Genomic DNA, 22,709 nt, shown 5'->3' with positions numbered 1-22,709 from the left:
GTACTGATTCAATATAGAGGTTAAACTGAGTGGACTGAATTTGGAGAGAGTAAAAATCTAATCAGAATTAGTTTTCAAAGCAGTTATAGACACACATTGGCAGCAGCAGAAATCTCTGATTGTCTTGCTACGTGAGACTTGAATCTAGCTATCTATTTATCTCCACAGACTATTGATTGTACAAGCATTGTGTGACTAGACTACAAGTTCTGTTTAATGGACGTTGTCAGATGGCTGTCACATGTATACTGTAGTATGGACAGAGATTATTTATGCTAAAAAGCTCGTGTGGAGAGAGATTGCGGGGGGGGGGCCTGAGTGGAAAGAGGATGTTTTTGAGGAAACAAAGGCGATAATAATTGAAGTGGCCCAAGTGTAGCAGTAAATATATAAACTAAAGTAGTCCAGCAAGTTTTATAAAGAGATTTGTAACCGGGACAGCAACATCTCGAAACGGCTAACCACGTAAGCACTAATGTATAGCTAATATTACATTAATAGCAAAAAGAAAATCCACAACAAGCTTATAATGTGTTTGTCACAGCTTGTATATCAGATATTTTAGATATTTTATTTATTTATTAGAAGAAAAATAAATGGCCAAAATATGGATAGAAAGAATACTGTAGCAGGCCATATGTTGGAAGCTAATACATAGTAAAATCCTTAGTGTTTAACAGTGTACAAATGTACAGTAGTAGACAAACGGCACAGTTACAAATGGATAAATTACACTGAGGATTGTACTACGCAGGCCTGAATAACAATCAGTCCATTTCACTCCTGCTCAGATCTGTCTTGACGCTCGGAGGATGTACTGTAGGGCAGCCGTTTCTAGGTCAGCCTTGGTCACCCCCCACCTCCAACGCCCTCCCTCACACAGGCACGTGTGCACACAAACACACGCTAGAAGGCCAGCCCACCAATAATAATCTGTGGTGGGTGAGTGCACTGCACAATCCTGACTGTTGATTTAACCCTGAGAGTGTAAAAAATGGGCTCTCAGCGTTATATTAACGCTTAGGATTTTCCAGTGTGGTGACATGTGGTGAGTGTATTAACCAGAAGGAGATAATAGCAGCCACAGCCAGAGAGAGATGCACAGGCTGTCTCTGTGTCTGTCTGAGGTGATCAGACACATTTTACCTCAGAGTAACTCTGTATGTTTCTGCAGTTTCTGTGTGTATATATTTCTACGTTTGTATTGTTGTTGGTCTCTGTGTCTGTCTCTTTCTCTCTCCATCCATTATTCACTCATTTGTGTGTGCTTCATTCCTGCAGTCTGTATTGCTTTGGAATTGTGATCTGTTGCACTGCTAAGATGAATCTGTGTCGTACATAATGTTAGATGTATGTACGTATAGGTCACATACATTACAAGCAGCTGATGATAAGGTGTCCATTGTGTAGTGACTATGTTGTTCCTGTATTCCTGGAGAGATTGTGCAAATGAACAGTTGAGAGAATAAAAAATATTTATGATGAGAAAACAAAATCAGACCCGTCTGAAGTGAGTGGTACTGTACTGTACTGTACTGTACTGTACTGTACTGTACTGTACTGTACTGTACTGTACTGTACTGTACTGTACTGTACTGTACTGTACAAGCTCTCCTCCCTGGCCTGTGTGTGTCTGTGTCTGTGTGCAACAGTGACACTTGGTGGTGAACAAACGCTATAACGCTATTTTCGTGCTCGGAGTCGGACACAGGGACAGACAGCCAAACACTTAGCTGTCTATAGGAGTGGTTGCACCACTCAAAAATTATGCCGTATGGAATACAGGGGTTTGGTCCTTTTCTCTTCTGGTCACCACTCTATGGTCATGTGATGTGATGCAAGCAGCTGAGAGGTCAGAAGTGACAATGCCGAAGGGAGCAATCTGTGAGGCTGTGATTGCTGTTCCATAAAGAGGCATTTCTACCCTAATCTCATGGATTAAAGTTCTCAATTGCCACGACTGATTTCAGTCATCTATATCTATAAATTCACCACGTCTCTGTCTGTCTGTCTGTCTGTCTGTCTGTCTGTCTGTCTGTCTGTCTGTCTGTACGTCTGTACGTCTGTACGTCTGTACGTCTGTACGTCTGTACGTCTGTCTGTCTGTCTGTCTGTCTGTCTGTCTGTCTGTCTGTCTGTCTGTCTGTCTGTCTGTCTGTCTGTCTGTCTGTCTGTCTGTCTGTACGTCTGTCTGTCTGTCTGTCTGTCTGTACGTCTGTCTGTCTGTCTGTCTGTCTGTCTGTACGTCTGTAATGTGAGATTACAGATGTACAGACAGACAGATTAGTTTTTGTTTTGAGTTAATCGCTGAATACATCTGAATGTATCTGGCATCACTGTAGGCCTGCTTCTCAGAAGAGAGATATTTACTGGGTAGCTTTTTTGGTTTACACATTACATGGCATACACATGTCCCTGATTGTTGTACAGCAGGGGTGGCTACACTTTTTTGACTTGAGAGCTACTTTCAAAATGACCAGCTCAACAAGATCTACCCACCATTGCTGAAAATAGTTTAAAATATGTAGGCTTTAGAATAGTGGTGCTGAGATAAGTGACATTACATATAAGACAAATGCACTTGGAATGGGAAATAGAGGGGGAGAAATGAAATAGGTATGGGCTTTTTGTATTTCATAATGCTACCGGTGTGTGTGCACAGCAACACTCAAAATATTGTATTGTGGATTTGAGATGACAGGCAGTGCACTTTTTGATGTCAATCTGTAGACATTTTTAAAGCTCAGCTCAAGACCCACTTCTACAACATTGCTTTTAATTGTTTTGGTTATTCATGTCCTCACTGTATTGCAATACTGCTTGTTTTTTAATGTCGTTGCCTTGCTTTTCTTTTATTCTCCATTGTTCTGTAAAGCACTTTGAGCTGCATTTCATGTCATGAAAGGTGCTATACAAATAAAGTTTTATTATTATTATTATTAATCAATCAAGACACCTTTAATTCAAGTGGCAGATGCCAAAAATAGTTTTTTATATTTAAATTAAATATTATTTAGGGGCATGTCATATGATCTACTGGTAGATCGCGATCTATCTTGTGTACACCATCACCATACACTCAACAATGTAGGTAAGGTAATTAATCTAGACACTCAAAACACTAATTACCAAAGGCGCACGTCATTTATCCGTGTCTCTTCTTCTAGCACACCAGTCGTGCAATTGTTTCCTCTCTATGCATCCATTCCATACGTAATCCAACACACTACAGCAGGGATACTCAAATAGATTTACCTGTGGGCCACATTACAAAAATGGCAAGGGGCCAGGGGCCAGTAGATAAAATTACGACATTAATGATACTTGATAACTTCTCTCTTTCAATTGCTTTATTTTCGCAAAATGTATCAAAGTACAATGTGCATGCACACAATATGTAAATAAATAAATGTGTTACATTTTCTTGCATAAACACAAAGAGCTGTTTCCATAACTGCACAAAATTAACATGAGTAGCTGTTATAATAACATAATAACATAACATGAGTTTTCCATTTCCGCAATTTCCGCAATTTCCATTTCCGCAATTTCCATTTCCACCATTTCCGCAATTTCCGCAATTACAATTTCCGCAATTTCCGCAATTTCCATTTCCGAAATTTCCATTTCCAACTATTAATGGCAGCTGGGTTTCATCATTCAAATAAAATAGAATTCTGTCCGTTTAGCTATAAAATTATGTCAGGGAATAGGGATACACAGTATATGTCTTTCATTTGCATTGCATCTCCCCCCCCCCCCCCCCCCCAAGCTTTTATTTCCGTTCGAGTAATAGTACAACTCTAATAGTATTACTTATAATAATGTAATTAAAGATAACTTCATTCAGATTTATTTATTTTTATTTCATTTTCCAGATTTTTTTTTCTTCTTTTTTTTAGATTTTCATTGGTGGGCCAGTCATAATGGTCCCGCGGGCCTGATGTGGCCCGCGGGCCTGAGGTTGAGTATCACTGCACTACAGGCATCTCCCTTTGAGATAGGGTGAGAAGTTCAGTCACATGAGTAGACTCGGAGTAGAGTTGCTGCTTCTTCCCCCGGAAAGGGCCAGTTTAGGTGGTTCGGGCATCTGGTTAGGATGCCTCTCGGGCGTCTCCCTAGGGAGGTCCTCGATGCACGTCCCACTGGGAGGAGACCCAGGGGCAGGCCAAGGCGCAGTTGGAGGAAACACATCGACTCACTGGCCTTGGAACGTCTCGGGATCCCCCAGGAGGAATTTAAGTCACTAATGTTGCTCTGGAGAGGGACGTCTGGAACACTCTGGTGGAGCTGTTGCCCCCGCGACCTGACTACGGATAAGCGGTTGAAGATAGATGGATGGATATTTACAGTTTCTATTTTTATATCATGCTGTTATTGCACCGTCCTTTCCTTCGGAAAAAGCGCCCTTGCTGTGACGCAAAATACGTCACAAATTTGAAAAACAGAAAGTTTTTTCTACTTAAAGTGTTGTTAGCTTGAAGATCTAAGATTCCATAAGCCTGAACGGACAGGTTTCTGAGATGAGCCTTGTATTGCATTGCCCGGAGGGACAATTGGTCTTTGATTGTTAATTCACAAAAAATATATAGTTGTTGTCGACCAATTCTGAAAATATTGATGAATTGGCCTGCTGGCAGCCTTTATAAGAAATATGACGCTGATCATTATGCAAAATTAGTTACATACACTAACAGTGTCACAAACACATACACACAGCCACAAAGACGAGGTTGAACGCAAAAATTCACCTGGTGGAGATTTGTAAAGCAGACAGTCCCCAATTGGGTCTCCGCCTTGAGTTCCTTCAGAACTACCATGTGAATGACCAGAACACTCAGCCACAGCTGTGAGTTGATGTTTGGAATAGATTATTTTCAAGCAGTTTGACTCCAGTGTATTTTCTCTCTATACCATGTGGGCTTCCATGTGTCTAGTGTTTTCTTAGGCGTAAGTGTCTACATGTGGAGTGTTGACCAGTTAAACGTGGTTAAACATAGCGTGATCGGTGATGTCTATAGGTTACTTCAGTAACCCCAGTTATTAAAACGACTGAGCGAGGTGAATCGCCCTATGGGGAGTGCCATCTCTGGCACGAACACACAGAATTAAACCATATACTTCACGAACAATTCATTGGTCGGGACTTCTGCCCGCCCATGGCATGTTGATCACCCATCCCCCGGGGTGATAAGCGTTCCCATCATGCCATATGGGTCATTCCATGTTAACCAGATTGGCTTCTGCTTAATTAAGTCAGAAGGGTAGTCTGTCGGGCGATTCACCTCGCTCAGTCGTTTTAATAACTGGGGTTACTGAAGTAACCTATAGTTATTATGAACTCCTTCACTCAGAGACCTGGAAACTGGACAGGCTCGCCTAACGCCCACCATGAAACGACGGACTAGCAGGTTTTTACCTACCACGTGTCTACACCCACGTGGTACGCGGAAATGGCCGCCAGGTTGACCGTCTTGGTGAGATACGGTTTCAACAGGTAATAACAAATAGGTACGCTTAACGTGCGTTCAGCAAGCAGAAGACAATCGGAATGACCCGTATGGCATGATGGGAACGCTTATCACCCCGGGGGAGGGGTGATCATCATGCCATGGGCGGGCAGAAGTCCCGACCAATGAATTGTTCGTGAAGTATATGGTTTAATTCTGTGTGTTCGTGCCAGAGATGGCACTCCCCATAGGGTTTATAATAACATGTTTATACTAACATGACATCAGGGCATTTTCCACCTATGCAACATCTATAGAATAAGCCTTTACAGGCCTTACAGGCTTTTTCCACCTACGCAAAATCTATAGAACATCTATATAATCTGTCCAATCCTTTCCACACCTAACCTCCATAAAGTCATCAATGCCCTTATTTCATCACGACTGGATGCCCTATGCATCCAGGGCGTTGTCTATTTCCATAGACAACGCTCTGGTAACGTCTGTCCCAACAGCCAGGAACCTTGGTGTTGACAGTCAGCTCTCGTTCAAAACATACATCACAACTGTCACTCGATCCTGTAGGTTTACACTCTATAACATACGACGAATTAGACCGTTCCTCACCCAGGAGTATTTTCTTTTTCCCCCTCATCTGTCCCCTAGCACCCCTAGGAGACGAGCTTGGACGGCATGCAAAGTTGTGAAATTTCATCAGACGGTACTGATGATCCTCTTAGTAGCGGCTTACGCACTCGTCGGCAGCCTCGAATAGTGGTGATTGGCGCTGGCCTGGCTGGTCTGGCTGCAACCAAGGTCCTCCTGGAACACGGCTTCTCTGATGTCACAGTCCTAGAGGCGTCAGAGCGCATTGGGGGGAGAGTTCAGAGCATTCAGCAAGGTGAGAAGATGTGCTATTTTTTATTGCCATTATGCCAATGGCAAATTATTTTGTGCCAGGAACTACCATTAGAGAACATTTCAAAAGATTTGTCAAATTGTTTAGAATTCCTTTAATAGACAAACCATAAAACACTGCTGCACATAAAACACGTGTCTCATGTCTGTGACTGTCTCATGTCTTGTCGGGTGAAGAAACAGCTTCAATTAATTTTCATTTTTTTAAGGTGTTTCTTCACCCCTCCCATAACAGACATGAGACACGTTGGAACCCCCTCAATGAGCCTTGGGACCCCACTTTGAGACTCAGGGCTCTATTTTCATCCATGCTAAACCCCCTATCCCTAAACTCATTTTTTTACTATTTTGAAATACATTTTTGAATAGTCTACAAGCTCACAACGTGTCGACGTAGAACGGCTAGTTGAACTATTCAGAAATGTTTTTCAAAATAGTAAATTAATGAATGCTTCATTCTTAATAGTCAATCATGACACTGATATTTCAAGTTCTCAATTGCCAGTGTTATGATTAACAGTCCATTGCTATGGACATAGTTTCATGCATTCATTCACAAGTAACAATTATCTCATTTACAGCTACAACAGTATAAAGTATGTTGAAACCATTTGTGGTAAAAATATGCATGAGTAAAATGAATGTTCCTAAGCCTCAGGCAGCATCTCTGTTAATTCAGTCACTGGCAGAAGAATTGTGTATTTTGCCTTTGGGAGGACTACATATTTGCCTTTGCTTAGTGGTTACCGTTGTTAGTGTCTTTATGTTGTCCATATGATTAATTCAACTGCAGTTAAACCTAGCCTCGTTCGCAGCCTTACTCATGTGCAAAGAGAAAAGCCTGGTTACAACCAAAGGCAGAGAGTGCATACTGCATAGTGTGGGCCGGAACATCCGTCAGATCCATTTCCCCCGGACACAATATTTTCCGACTAATATGAGTCTGGCGGCTCTGGCCAAGAAGCCAGGCTAGGATATTGACAGCCCTGCAACATCATTCAAAAGCCATGAGGTTTATAAGAAACAATCATTTGACATGTTTCATTGCCTACAATGTTGGTTATTATTTCAGTTAACCAATGAAAAAAGCATGCATGTTTTAAAATGCGGTTTATACAATTTAAATGGAAGGCTGTCCATGATATTTTTTTAATGATGGTTAATAATTTAAACTTACATTAACCAAAATAGATGAAATCACAGCATCACTGTGACAAATCACAGATTTTGCTCATAGATTATAGTTAAATAAATACATTAATAATCATAATATAATCATCATCACAAAGCACATTGTAAACCTGTCTTAATTACTGCTAGAATTGATCTGCCCACAAAACAGACAGCAGGAACAGAGCCACAATGTCATACTCATAACCCAGCTACCTAATGCTTAAAAAGGATACAGTAAGTTGTCACTTCCAAACTGTTAACAACTTAGCTGTAATAAGCATTACCTAGCGCACACACACTTAAGAAAATGTATACGGTTCACTATGAATGATATTAAACTGTTAAAATTCTAAATAAGTAAATTATTGTGGCATAAACAAACCGTTCAATGCAGCTTGTTTGGGTATTTGCATCTAATGCAGTTCACTTTTTGGTCAGCGTCTTTTATATAGTAATCTTATATGGTTATACTTATAGAACATGTCCTGTTTAAGATGTTTCTAAAGCATTATCGATCAAACAAATACCAACTGCTACATTGCATTGACCAGGCCAAATGAGCATGTACAGTATGAGCAGTCAAGAAACCCTTAGCTATGACGCAACAGAAATGTAAATTGTAAATGTAAATTAAGCAAAAAAGGCTTATGCAAAAGGCCTGGTATGTTCCCTTATGTCCTCCTATGTGACTATAAAGATGAACGAATGTGAATGTCATTAAAAAAAAAAATAATAATAATACAAATATATATATAATGATAATAGGGGCACAGTGGCGCAATCAGTAGCGCTGTCACTTCACAGCTAGAAGGTCCTGGGTTCGATTCCCACCGTGGACGCTGTCTCTCTCCCCAAGTTGACAGAGGGAGTGTAGCACCCATGGATTACACTTTAGTCAATTGGCACCAGGGTATATATCATTACAATTCAGACATGTAGCAGATGCTGTTATCCGGATGGATTTACGGAATCACGCCTACTGATTTATACTTAGTTGCAAGTTGGTGTCTTGCACCGAAGATAGCAGATCTACAAGCTCAAAACTAATTGCAGTGAAACATGTTGTGATGTTGTAGATCTGCAATTTTCAGTGTGACACATGATGTGCAAACACCGAGAATTTAAACAGATTTGTAAAGCGCCAATGTCATTTCATTGAGCGGTACTATACTTCCGCCAAATTCCAGCAATTCACTCTACAGCGTAGGTCTTGCCCAGCATGAGTTAAACCTGATTAACTTATTAGTCAGCATTCTATGTCTCATTTCCTATGGATCATCATTTTACATTGATAGGCTATACTGTACATTCACATAATGAATAATGATTTCAGAGATCAAACACGTACTTTTGTTCCATTATTTTATAGGCCTACATTGTCTTGGTTAGTGGTTACAGAGAATGGTAAATATGAACTTTCGCCCCAAAGCCTTGTGTTTATATTCCATCCGTTCCATGTTGTTTTTGAGGGGCGCTAGCCCCTCCTATATTCAGCTATAGTGTAGATTCTGTGATTCTGTGTAGATAACACAAACATGAAATGCCATTGACAATGAATGGAGAATTTACGTCATATGTGGACGAGCAAATAGGCTATTTTACATCATGATGATGTACGATGATACAGGTGTGATTTTTAGTTACACATGTAACAAAGGCTTGACAAATGTGTGTCAAAGAGCCAACATCTATTTCCTCTCAAAGCGGTGCGCAACTGCGCATTTTAAAACAAGAGTTTATTTTTTTCTTGTACTAAAGTGATCATTCAACACATAATGGAAATAGAAGTCGTTAGGACCAGGAAGAAGCCTAGTTGAGTTGAAAGTGAAACTAGAGAATATTATGACTGGAGGATATTATACGCTATTGGCGTGGGTGGGGGTGCTGCGGAGGGGGGACAACAGGCAATAGTTGGCAGCAGGAGCACGTGCTGCCTCTGGCTCTATTGCTCAGGCGCGAGTATGACGTGTAGTACCAGGTTGATTGTGTGACTGTCCCGAGGCTAGTCAAATGAACAAAGACAAGAGGACACAAGTCTTTCTGCTGCCATGCTCTTATCTCTCTGACAAACGCGTTTAAACGAAATAATTGTAAAACATATTACTCCATAGTATATTCTTTGTCAGATCACAAGTTAGGAGAATTGAAGTTGAAGGAGATAGTAGCCTACCACAGTTTACGTTGAACCATTCATGGCAATGATGTGGCAAAAAAAACTAAAGTTTACTTTTTTACAGATGTCATTTTCATGGACAAAAATAGATCCTGCGCTGTCTCACTGGAAAAGTAACATGGCGTATAGGTAACACTGAGAAAACACTAGAGTTCATCAAGAACAATTCAGTAGGAATTGACACTGGCAAGACGCATCAGGAGGCTGTACAACAATCTTATCTATCATATACTGTATATATAAACAAACATCTATAATACCCTATTCTAATCCAACCATCTAATTTCATTGTGCCTCTTCCCTCTTGTAGGAAAAGCGACTTTGGAGCTAGGAGCCACCTGGATCCATGGAGCCAACGGGAACCCAGTGTATCACCTGGCGGAAGACAACAGGCTGCTGGAGGACACCACGGATGGGGAGCGGAGCGTGGGACGCATCAGCCTGTACACCAAGACTGGCGTGGCCCACTACCAAACCAGCACTGGGAAACGGATCCCCAAACACCTGGTTGAGGAATTCAGTGACCTATACAACGAGGTGATTGGAACACACACATAACATGCTGTATACGGTACATACTGTACTGTGTGTAAAAACATGCTGTTAGGGCATTCATTTTTGGAAAAAATAAACATGAAAGATAAAATATGAAGATACAAGGTTTCTGCCCGACAGTGATATACTGTATGTGTACATTTTCATTTCCATGCACCTGTGTTCAAACAGGTGTGTCAGAAAAATGAACTGGAAGAGTAGAAAAAGACTGGAATCCTGCACTGTGTTCACTTACAGCATTTTATTGAGCAACGTTTCGGCCACGTCCATGCCTGATGAAGGTCTTAACGACCGAAACGTTACAATTTCTTTAGTTAGAAGCTGAACATTTAATACATTTCGGCTGATGTATGGTTGTAGACACGTTATAGATATTAAAAGTGGTAAAAAATAACTAATCTATGGCAGAGCAGGTAAAATAATACGTCCTGAGGATAATTGCAAAATATATTGTTAATTTTATAATATACACATTACACAACTTTTGTCTAAACACATAGAAACATCGGTAGGCTAACAATAGGCTGTAATCACGTAAAGATCTGATTGTTTGACACAGAAAGCAGCTGTAGACAGGCTACATTGGGTGAGATACCTTTAAACTGCTGTACCCCTCCTGCAGTCGGTTTGTTTGATTATCAGTTTTTGACTATTGGTCCCCCTATACAAGCTGATTTCTTTATTGTGTATTGATGTATGAGTGTTTGCTTTAACGATATATGCGAACATTAAAGATTAGAGAGGCTGCTTTAGGTAATTGTCAAACTGGGAACCCATCTGCAAAAAAGTTCTTGAGAAATTAGGCAATTGTAAACGTTTCCATGTACACAATAGCCTAATGCTGATGTTATATAAACTTGACAGGACAGAGGCAATTCTAGGGGACACACAGGCAGCTAACCATTTTTAACAATTATTTTAAATATTAAGATGTTGATCCGGTTGGTGACATCTTGGGATTGATCAATGGAATTATACTGCTGTGCCAGGTGCGTACAGTAATTGCGCACAGCTTCCCTCAGCAGGGAGAGAGTCACACCTACATTTCTGCTTTTAATATTTACTAGTTAACGTTAGGGAAGGGATATTTCAGAAACAATAATTAAATCACTGTGTCGCTCAAATACCAGCAGAATGTCTGTATGTATGAGTTGATGAAGTTTTCCCCATGGGATGATTTGACAGCGTGAGGAATAGGATGTGTGGCATGACTGCGTGTGAAGAGCATTATTTTGTGTGTGTCATTTCCTGAGAGAAATAGGATGTGTGTGGCTTGACTGCATGTGAAGGGCATCATTTTGTGTGTGTCATTTTGTGAAAGTTGGTAGCTCTGTTAAAATATAGAAATTCTACCAGCTATAAATACTAGTTTTCCGTTTCACAAGGTAGTTTCAATAGCTGTGGATTCCATTATGGTGAACGGGTATTCTGTGTTGATGAGAAAGTGGTAGACCATGCATACAGGTGTATAAATGAAGAGAATGAGTGACAGGGTTTAAAAGTTGCTTTACTTGTCCACTTCTGCCCTCCTTCAACTTCGTAGCAAACAGCTCCTTCTCAATGTCATGCCGACGTCCTCCACATGACATTAGAGATTAGTGAAGACTAACTGTTATTATACCCTGACAATGCATATATTTACCTTTCTATAACTATTCTTCTTGTATTTGTAGAATGTAGTAATTAGTGATGCACGCACGCACGCACGCACGCACGCACGCACGCACGCACGCACGCACGCACGCACGCACGCACACACACACACACACACACACACACACACACACACACACACACACACACACACACACACACACACACACACACACACACACACACATATTTTATAGTGGGTGAAACCTCCATTTAATAACGTCATTGGACTTGTCTACCTATCTCTGTGTCCCAGGTGTATGAGTTGACTCAGGAGTTCTTCCAGAATGGGAAGCCAGTATGTGCAGAGAGCCAGAACAGCGTGGGCGTGTTCACGCGTGATGTGGTCCGAAAGAAGATCATGTTGGATCCCGATGACCTGGAGAGTATCAAGAGGCTCAAACTGTCCATGCTGCAGCAGTACCTCAAGGTGCACATAAACCGTCCTGTCCTAGTCGGCTAGTCTACAGATTCTAGAGTCTGGAACTACACCTCCCAAAAGCCAACCAAGGAAGCTCTCATCTGTTTGTCATTTCCATTCACGAAAATATATTTTGAAATAATATTTCAAAATATATTTGTAAAATATCTGTTTTGTGTGTGCACGCAGCTTGTTTACTCTTGCATAACGGCTGTGCCATTTGGTGTTGTCATTGGGCCACAGAGCCACATCTAATGATAAATTAACAATTAGAGTTAATCACTCACTAATCTCTCAAGAACAGATTCCGAGCTGTGCTACTGAATCTGTCGGCAGGGCCATTCAGAACGTGTGTACATTGTTGTTAGTGGGAATGAAAACATAAGCTTCCCACCAGAATTTGCCCCCAGAGGCAAATTCAAGGAAACAAACAGCAGAGGGTGCTGTTTCGTTTTTGTTTTTTTGCTGATGGTTTCCCAGATTGATTACTTAACAAACCAGTTTACCCATTAGTAATAGCAACTAGAAATGCACTCATTGAGATGCTATGCCCACACCAGTGACGCCACATGCTATTAGTAAGGGAAACCTATGAAAATCTGGGAACTAAATCGTTACCAAGAAATGTCTTCACCAATGTGTTTCTAAAGGTGTCTTATAACATGTACTAAAAGTTTGAAATTCAACTCCTGTGGGAAACCTCATAAAAAACAGCTCAAAGTCGGGGTACCGATAACCGATTTTCGAAAATTCGAAAGTGCATGAATTTGACTTTTTTGACTTTTGAGGGGTCAAACTATGGGTTTTTTATGATTCTGAGTTGATTGCAAGCATTTATTTTTAACCAAGACCACTCCCTGGTGGAAAAACGGCCGCATCCACTTTTCCCACTCATCGTTCACCTCCCCCCCAATGCACCCCTCCACCCCACACACACCTACCCTTGCAGGGTACATACAAACATAGCTAAATTAGTTGAATTTAAAATGTTTTACATGGTAAATAGGCCTAGTTATTTAGTAGTGGTTGCTGTAGTTGATTGTCATTCAAAGTGAGGAAGTTTGGAGCACCAGACATGCCTGAAGCCATTTGCATCCTTTTTCTCTGTTGATCACAGGTGGACACAATATACTGCTTGCATAAAGTATTCTCAACATATTTTGTTTATGATTATTTTTCTGCTTTTCTAGTCTGTTGATTTCAATACTGATGTGTGTAGGGGGCACGGTGGCACAGTTGGTAGTGCTGTCGCCTCACAGCTAGAAGGTCCTGGGTTCGATTCCCGCTGGGGACGCCGTGGGCGCTGTGGGCGCTGGCGGCGTGTTTCCTCCTCTGCGTCATCAGTGCCCATACCCGAAGGCGGGGGTTGGCGAAAATGCCTTTCTGTGTGGAGTTTGCATGTTCTCCCCGTGTCCCCTAGGGTAGGTACCCTCACAAAAAACATGCAGTAATCCTGGTTACTAAACTGCCTGTTGGAGGGGAAAGGAACTGGTTAGAATAACGTGTTCCTTCCATGTGCTACGTCCAACCAGGGAAACTCCACCCTGTCAGGTGTAAATTTGCAACTTGGACTGAAGGAAGCATGAGTTCAAGTCTGTTGCTCTCCCCTTGTCCCCCATGTATGGGCGGAGGGTGTGTAGAGCCCAGGATCACATTAGATGATTGACACAGGGGTGAAAAATGGGTTACAAAATCGTGGGATAGCAAATATAGATTTAAGAATACTGATGTGTGTTGAGTGCGCAGTAGTGAGTAGTTGATTGCTCATTTTGTTGCACCTGCTGGGCAGCAAGGTGGATGATCAAAGCCCAGGATCCCGACTTCCCACACTCCAACTGGAATGGCTGGATGAAGAGTATCCATGCAGATAATGTCAAGTAGAGCACACAGATTGATTTCCTCCCAGTCATCAAAGGTGACCCTAATGACCACAACACCATCTTCACCACTCTCAAAGAGTGCATGCGGCTCTCTGCAGACAAGGCCACTATAGTGACGTTCGATCTTCCGATCTGGCTGAAGGCTGTGGACATCATAAAGCAGGCCAATCTACCCGTCATTCCGAGGTTGGGTGGAGTTCACCTGCTGAAGTCCTACCTTGCATCCATAGGTAACATTATGGAGGATTCTACTAGAGCTGATCCAGCTGATTTATCCAGGGAGTACGACAGCCAGCCACATCCTGGATGAAGGGTGTTTTGACAAGGCAATTCATGCTCATCTCCTCATTGATGCAGCCATCTATCAGCACACCATGAAACATGCCTTCACTGAGGAGGAGCTTGTTGAAATGAGGACCTTCATGGAGAAGGTAGCTGATGGGAAGATGGGAGCCAGAGAAACAGATCCAGTAGTGGCACTGTTTGAACAGAGGTTTGAAGAAAACTTCAAAAGACTCACTGAAGGAGGAAGAACACCTACACTCTGGGTGCAGTACCACCACATGGTGGATGTGATCAAGATGTTCATCCAAACTGAGCGGCTTGCAGACCACAATGGGCACCTGTCCTGCATTGTTACCACGATGCTGGACATCTTTGTAGCTGCGGGCCATCATCAATGTGCCAAAGGCGTACGGCTGTACTGTCAACTTATGAAGGAACTCGAAACTTTGCCTGCTTACAAAGAGACCTTCGAAAGTTTCACCTCCCATGGAAACCACGTTGTCCGTTATTCCAGCCATGATTGGTCTGGCACCTGGTGTGACATCTGTATCGAGCAGACATTAATGAAGGCAGCCAAATCAGAAGGTGGACTGAGCAGAGGGAGGATGAGAAACAGTGATTCTGGCCAAGTGCTGGGTGCTCACCCTCAGTGCTGGGTGCTCACCCTCAGTGCTGGGTGCTCACCCTCAGTGCTGGGTGCTCACCCTCAGTCATTTCTACAATGTCACCCAGCGCATGGAGGAAGATGTAAAGAAACATGCTCCACTCCACAGAGACCTTTCCAAAACACAGATGTAGCGAGATGCTGAAGCAGTTGAACTTGCCCTCCAATGGTTCGAGGAGAACAACGCATTCGACCACGATCGAGACAAGGAGATGCTTGTATCTTTCTCTGCAGGATTCACCAGCACAGGAGTTGACTCAGTCAATGCTGAGAGAGCAGCTGAAGTAGGACATTCTGGTACTGGTACATTTACCATGGACCAGGTACTACTCTGGGTGCAATTCGATACAACATCTTCTCACATAAGGCAGTGGCTGGGCTGATTAAACCAGAGAATCTACCTCCAACAGAGGGTGCAGCTGCACAGCATTCTCTCCGTGCCTACCTACAGACCCGGGACTGGATCCTATACAGAGCATGTCTATGGACCCCAGTGACTATGGATGGACATTAGGTGTTCATGGTTATGAACCAGTTCCAACACTAGACCCCATGGCTCCTGAGGAGCTACTACAGTTCACAAGCTGCAATTGTAATGAAGATTGCAGCAACCGGAGATGCAGCTGCAAGAAGAATGATGTCAAGTGCATCTCAGCATGTGGAGTTTGTAAAGGCATTACATGCAAGTCATAATGGTGTTGAAGAAGACTCAAACATTGACTCCTGAAGCATTTGACATGGTGGATCAGTATTATTCTAATCGAAATAAATGCAACTGGTTGGAATAACGTGTTCCTTCCACGCGCTATGTCCAACCAGGGAAACTCCCCCCTGTCAGGTGTAAGGGAGCAACTTGGACACTCAGGCATGAAGGAAGCATGAGTTCAAGTCCGTTGCTCTCCCCATGTCCCCCATATATGGGGACTAGGTTGGTGGAGGGTGTGTAGAGCCCAGGATCACATTAGATGATTGACACAGGGGTGAAAAATGGGTTACACAATCGTGGGATAAAAAATATATTTAAAAAAGAAATAAATGCAACTTTTTATGTAAATGTTAAAGTGGGTGTGGCAGTTTTTCCACTAAGGAGTGGTCTTGGTGAAAAATAAATGCTAGCAATCAACTCAGAATCATGAAAAAACCCTAGTTTGACCCCTCAAAAGTCCAAAAAGTCAAATGTATGCACTTTCGAATTTTCGAAAATCGGTTATCGGTACCCTGACTTTGAGCTGTTTTTTATGAGGTTTCCCACGGGAGTTGAATTTCAAACTTTTAGTACATGTTATAGGACACCTTTAGAAACACATTGGTGAAGAAATTTCTTGGTAACGATTTAGTTCCCAGATTGGTCAAATACCTGATAAAATGCCTTTACGTATAAGGATGGTGGCGTGTCATTGTTTCCGATGCCGTGTTGGTCCGACTCACCCCTTTACTGACCCTAACCCTAACCGTATGCAAAGCCATGTAGTCGGGGTAATGGGATATCAGAATAATTGTTAACAGTATGTGTTACTTTGTTTATTTTCATTGTAAGTGTTATAGGTAAAACCCATATGGGCCCTATTTTCGCCTTGATTTTTTGTTCAACGTTTTGAGCTATTTGTACTATAATAATAATAATAATTAAAAAAAAAAAAGGCAAAGAAGTTTAAGGGGTAGATAAGGCACTGGTGAAAATAGGGCCATACAGTATATCTCTGGAAATGTCTTCCTGACTCTGTCATTCCTCCCTCCCCAGGTGGAGAGCTGTGAGAGCAGCTCCCCCAGCATGGATGAGGTGTCTCTCAGTGAGTTTGGAGAGTGGACTGAGATTCCAGGAGCCCACTACGTCATCCCAGAGGGCTTCATGAAGGTGGTGGAGGTCTTGGCACAGGATATCCCCTCCCACACCGTCTGCCTGGGGAAACCCGTCCGATGCGTTCACTGGAACTACTCCACCAACCAGCGGGAGGAGGGGAAGGAGATGGCCGGCGGCAACAGCCTCGGCTACTGCCGTGACAACCACAACGAGGACCACCATCGTGGCCAACGCGGGGGCCAACCTCACGGCAAATATGACCACTTGATTGAGGGTTGCCACCCCATACACGTGGAGTGTGAGGATGAGGAGTGGATTGCAGCTGACCATGTGATCGTTACAGCGTCTTTGGGCGTGCTGAAGAGGGGCCATGAATCCATGTTCTCCCCCTTGCTGCCCCTGGACAAGGTGACTCAGTCATTTCTAGATAGTACAGTGTTATAAGTGCTATAAGTTAAGACAGTGGTTGTCATCCTATTCTGGATCACGTCCCACTTGACAATATCAAAAGTGTGTTTTCGGAGCGTTCTTTTTTGAGGGGCCCCTCCAATGCATGGCTGGTGTCTGGTGCTGGAGGATAGTTGTTCTTGGTATTGGTTTATTATGTTTATTGAAAACAATTGGTATTCAAATAAATGTATTGTTATTATTCATTTCTACTACTAGTACTACTTACTAAATACTTACTTACTTACTTACTTACTTTTATTCCCATAATTGTTGAATATCATGTTATGTGTGGACTCTAAGAAGATTTGCTGTTGTTGCACTAGCTAATGGGGCTTCTAAAACAATTCATTTCAAGGTTCTGGCCATTGAGAAACTGGGTATCAGCACCACAGACAAGATCTTCCTGGAGTTTGCTGAGCCCTTCTGGAGCCCAGAGTGCAACAGCATCCAGTTTGTCTGGGAAGATGAGGCTACCCTGGAGCAGCCGGTCTACCCCGGGGAGCTGTGGTAAAATGAGAAATGATGAACATTATGACACATACACCAAAACAAGGAGTTGCGTTGTTACAATGGCTAGGACAGGAGGAAGAGAACAAATGATCAGAAAATCGCAAAATTAATATCAAAGATTAACTGCCCCAGCAGACAATAGTGTAATCCCACCGGGATGTTCCAGCAGTGTACAACAGTTGCAGCTGGTATGTCTCATGCTTGGTGTTTTGGTTCCTTTGCACCCAGATAAAAAAACAATATCTCCTCAGCCATGACTTTGATTAAATCTGTAGCAACCTTGTTTGGTGAATTTTGGTGAATTTCATCCATGTTTGACCAGGGAAGATATGGCACCTGACCAAGCAGTGCAAACGTAGAATTGTATTTGTAATATCACTACACTCACTGAGGGCAAAGGCTGTGTGTGTGTGTGTGTGTGTGTGTGTGTGTGTGTGTGTGTGTGTGTGTGTGTGTGTGTGTGTGTGTGTGTGTGTGTGTGTGTGTGTGTGTGTGTGTGTGTGTGTGTGTGTGTGTGTGTGTGTGTGTGTGTGTGTGTGTGTGTGTGTGTGTATTGTATTGTTGTGTTGTATGAATGGTGTATTGTCTAAGTAATTACATGAAAAACGTTGTTTTTGATGATGGTTTTGAGACCCCAGGAAGAGTAGCTGCTGTCATCTACAGCAAGCTAATGGGGATCTAATAAATCAAATCAAATGTATTAGTATAGTAAATGTGCAGCTCCAGTATAATACCTCTAAAATACCACCAGGTACAAAAAGATCTGCAGCTTTGATGTGCTGTACCCTCCGGAGCGCTATGGACACATGTTGAGTGGCTGGATCTGTGGCCAGGAGGCTCTACTGATGGAGCGCTGTGATGATGAGACTGTAGCCGAGGTCTGCACCGAGCTACTCAGGCGATTCACAGGTAAACAGGCCATAATAGGCCAAATAGCTCCTGTCTGCTATTTACAACAGAATCTCGATTTTTAGGATTCATGCCAATGCTGATCTTGCACTTGCACGCTGATCTTGCATCTTGCCTATATTGTAAGCACACAAAGATGCGTAAATGCACAGCATCAAAGAAAAGGCTATTGTTGTTGCGTAACAGTAGGTTTCACTCACAGTTAGCTTCTCTGAATCAGTAAACTAAAACTGTCACAGTAAGCCTTGGTATGTCACCTGTTCAAGTACAGCAAAGCCAATCTGAGTGCAGTGACTCAATAGAGATTGAGCTTCCCATTCAGTCCTTGTGCTGTACATAAAGGAAACCATGTCATCAGCCTATTGCTTGTGTTGTGCATAAAGGAACTGCTCCTATATTGCTTTGAGGCGCGGCTATTTCCCAGCAAAGAGATTGAATCAATGAGTCAATGAGATACTGTGTTGTTGTAGGCTATGTACACAGTAGGTATCTGTTGAACACTGGAATGACTCATACTGACTGTCCCTGGGTCAGTAAACACTTTGGTCTAAATATAAACTTCCTATATGCTAAGGTTTGCCTACAAGTTAGAGAGAGTGATTCCTAGTTAGGATGTGATAGGAAAAAAGACTACCAATCAGAATTGCACCCTGTATGCTGTGTACATCAGTTACACATGATGAGCAGCTGTGTCAGATCTCAGATGGGCTTAGAGATAAAGATAGTTAATATTAATTCCCAACCTGATTGCAACACTGGAAACTTCAGATTTCTACATGTGTGTAGAGGCTACACACAGTCCTCCTGAGGAGGAGCATAGATCCAAACATTAACTCTCCAACAACTTGACTTACAGTTTTCTGTTAAGAAACCTGTGAACTGTGTCCTCTGTTGCTCATTTACAGTAGCATACAATTCATTGTTTCCCCTTCTCAATACCGACATGCTAACTACAGTGCTATACCATAATGAATAAAATACCACAATAAACCATATACAGTATGTATATGGTTTATTCTATTTTTATGGTATATGCTTAAGGGGTGGGCAGAATGTTTTTCCAGGGGCCCATACTGATATAAAGTGAGTGAACACATGGTGCGGAAGACACGCATATTGTAGGGTCGATTTGTTCTTTTTACAGCTGTACTATAATCATAGTCATATAGTCATATTACCAAACACATTGCTATAAATATGGACTCAATGCAGACTGTTTCTCTATCACATTATCAACATTTAACATTTGAGCACATGGATGGAATATGGAATGCAGGTATGTACTCTAATGGTACATATTTTTGTTTATTATTATTATTAGAGTCACCTGTTGAATACTTGGTCTAAGTGTCTCCCCAAGCCAATTATCTCAGAAATGGGGTCACATGTAAAGTGCTACTGTAGTTTAGTATAACGATGCAGGTTCTGTCACTGCATGATTCACTGGGCCCTAGATGCGTACTCTAGTGTAAACAAAACTTATGCTTAAACATACATTACATACTAGCAATTATTGTATAATTGTATTGTATAATATAGTATTTTGTGCATATTTTGTGTTAATATTACGCATGCATGCACGCACGCACGCACACACACACACACACACACACACACACACACACACACACACACACACACACACACACACACTTCTTATAAACAGAACCGGACCCACTGTGGGTCGGTTCGGATCCCGGTATTTTCGGATCTCGGGCTTCCCCAAGACCTCTAATACTGACCCCTAATGGTTGATCAGTTCAACACATGCGGCGTACCAGTCCGGGTGCAGTTGCTTCCCTCCTGCCAACACGACCAATTGTCCTCATTTGGATGCCCGGCCAAGCCGGAGGCACCACACAGGATTTGAACCAGTCAGTTTCCACAGTGGGGAGCACTTAACCCTGCTCTACCGGAGCGCCCAATGCAATCCATTTCTGATCAATAACAGAGCATTGAATCAGTTCAGTTGGAGGTTGGGGTGGAGGTGGTAGCTTACTGATTAATGTAATCATGCAGTGTCAGGATGCAGAGAGTGGTTAGTTAAATATAGGGGGCAGTCATTAAAGAGACTTTGTGTGAATGAATGTGATTGGTGGTGACTGAAAGACTAAAACAGCTGTCAGCTGAATGAGCTGATGTGGTTGATCAGCTGAGGCATCATCAGTTGACTCATCTTTCAGAGAGCTACTAGCTTGATTACAGTATTGAACTAGAATAAACTGGGTGCACAATACAGCCATGACATAATTTTCTCCACAATTTAGTCGTTATGCCAATTCCCCCTATGTGTATATGTATCACTGCCAACCCCTACTTTGGTCTGGGTAGGAGGACACGTATCTTCTCGTAACACGTGCAGATGAACCTCCCAATTCTGCTTCCTGCTGAACAGGCACCCGACCAACATGTACATGTAGTTTGTAGTGGTCACTAGAGGAGTGATGTATAATGATGGCTGTAAGGGTTGGGGTCCTTACATACATCATTATACATTACCTTCAAAATGAAGTGGTAAACTTTATATAAACTTATATATAATGTAATGTGGCACTTTCGCTGTTTCGCTTTACTCCATTCACAGGGAACCCCGACATTCCAAAGCCAAGGCGTATCCTGCGCTCATCTTGGGGCAGTAACCCCTACATCCGCGGTTCTTATTCCTTCACCAGGGTGGGCTCCAGCGGGGGGGACTTCGAGAGGCTGGCAATGCCACTGCCTTATGCCAAGAGCACCAAAGCTCCGGTGAGTTAGTTTAGAAGAGCAGACTTTTGCAGCATATGTTTCTAATGCTCTTAACTGTCACTGTATAATAAGTGTAATGTACTGTACTGTACAATACTTTTACTCTTCCCCAACCTGGCAACCTCTCAGCCTCTCCAGGTGCTGTTTGCTGGTGAAGCCACCCACAGGAAATACTATTCCACTACCCATGGTGCTTTGCTGTCTGGCGAGAGAGAAGCCACTCGCCTGATAGAAATGTACCAGGACTTGCACAGTGCACAGAGCCACAAAGCCTAACAACTAAACAAAACCACTGACTAGTGAAAACAAATTAAACTCTGTGATTCAAATTTTCTGTACTAATAAGAAAAGTGATGAGGTTATGACATAATGGTAGCTGGGGCATTATAACAAATAAATATTATTTTTTACTGTATCATAGATCTAAGACGTATACTAGATTTTATTTGAGACTAATTGTTCAAATGTTGCCAAGGGTCCTGTACTTTCTTGTCTTTATCATTCTGTTGTTTTTTAAATCAGTAAAATTATGTTTATAATAACAATCATGTATAATTTAACTTCTTTTTTGTAAGTGCCTTCTTGTACTGTGTAAAAGAATCATAAAAATAAAACTAACAAAAAAGGATATTCAAATAAAATATTGTAATTGTCATTTATGGTCATATAGCTTCTTCTGGTTAATTAATAGAGCAACATTTTTTAAATGTTGCAGTGGCCTATGAAGTGCAAAACACAGCTCACATGTGAGCTTGTAGATCTATGGGCTATTTAGACGTCTACATTTAGACGTCTGTATACATTTAGACGTCTACATTTAGACGTCTACAAAAAAAATGAAAAAAACGATGGGTTTATAGCCCATGTTTTTTGAAATTTTGAAAAAAAAAGTTATCCTCGTTTCTCATCATTTTGGACCATGGGCTATAGCCCATATCGTACGGCATACTATAGCACGCCGTTTTTCATCATTTTTGAGGATTTGTAAGTGCCTTCTTGTACTGTGTAAAAGAATCATAAAAAAAAAAAAGTTAGCCTCGTTTCTCATCATTTTGGACCGTGGGCTATAGCCCATATCGTACGGCATACTATAGCGCGCAGTTTTTCATCATTTTTGAGGAT

At 42.0% G+C, this 22,709-nt stretch overlaps 2 protein-coding genes across 2 annotated transcripts in view; one reads left to right on the top strand and one right to left on the bottom strand.

Moving 5' to 3' along the window:
* Positions 1-22,228, top strand: part of smox (spermine oxidase) — a 24,620-nt gene extending 2,392 nt beyond the window's left edge. Inside the window, exons 2-9 of the mRNA XM_080759956.1 lie at positions 6,117-6,351; positions 10,025-10,251; positions 12,179-12,352; positions 16,914-17,381; positions 17,779-17,930; positions 18,685-18,842; positions 21,427-21,587; positions 21,717-22,228. Coding sequence (XP_080616082.1) covers positions 6,144-6,351; positions 10,025-10,251; positions 12,179-12,352; positions 16,914-17,381; positions 17,779-17,930; positions 18,685-18,842; positions 21,427-21,587; positions 21,717-21,863 — 1,695 coding nt within the window. The 5' untranslated portion in view covers positions 6,117-6,143 and the 3' untranslated portion in view covers positions 21,864-22,228. The remainder of the gene's footprint in view (positions 1-6,116; positions 6,352-10,024; positions 10,252-12,178; positions 12,353-16,913; positions 17,382-17,778; positions 17,931-18,684; positions 18,843-21,426; positions 21,588-21,716) is intronic.
* Positions 1-22,709, bottom strand: part of rnf24 (ring finger protein 24) — a 355,323-nt gene that overhangs the window by 81,739 nt on the left and 250,875 nt on the right. The window lies entirely within an intron of this gene.

This window comes from Protomyctophum bolini, assembly GCF_963924005.1.
Source record: "Protomyctophum bolini genome assembly, chromosome: 3".
Lineage (NCBI taxonomy): Eukaryota > Metazoa > Chordata > Actinopteri > Myctophiformes > Myctophidae > Protomyctophum > Protomyctophum bolini.
Note: the sequence above shows the minus strand (reverse complement) of the source record. Positions and strands in the feature narration are given on the sequence as shown.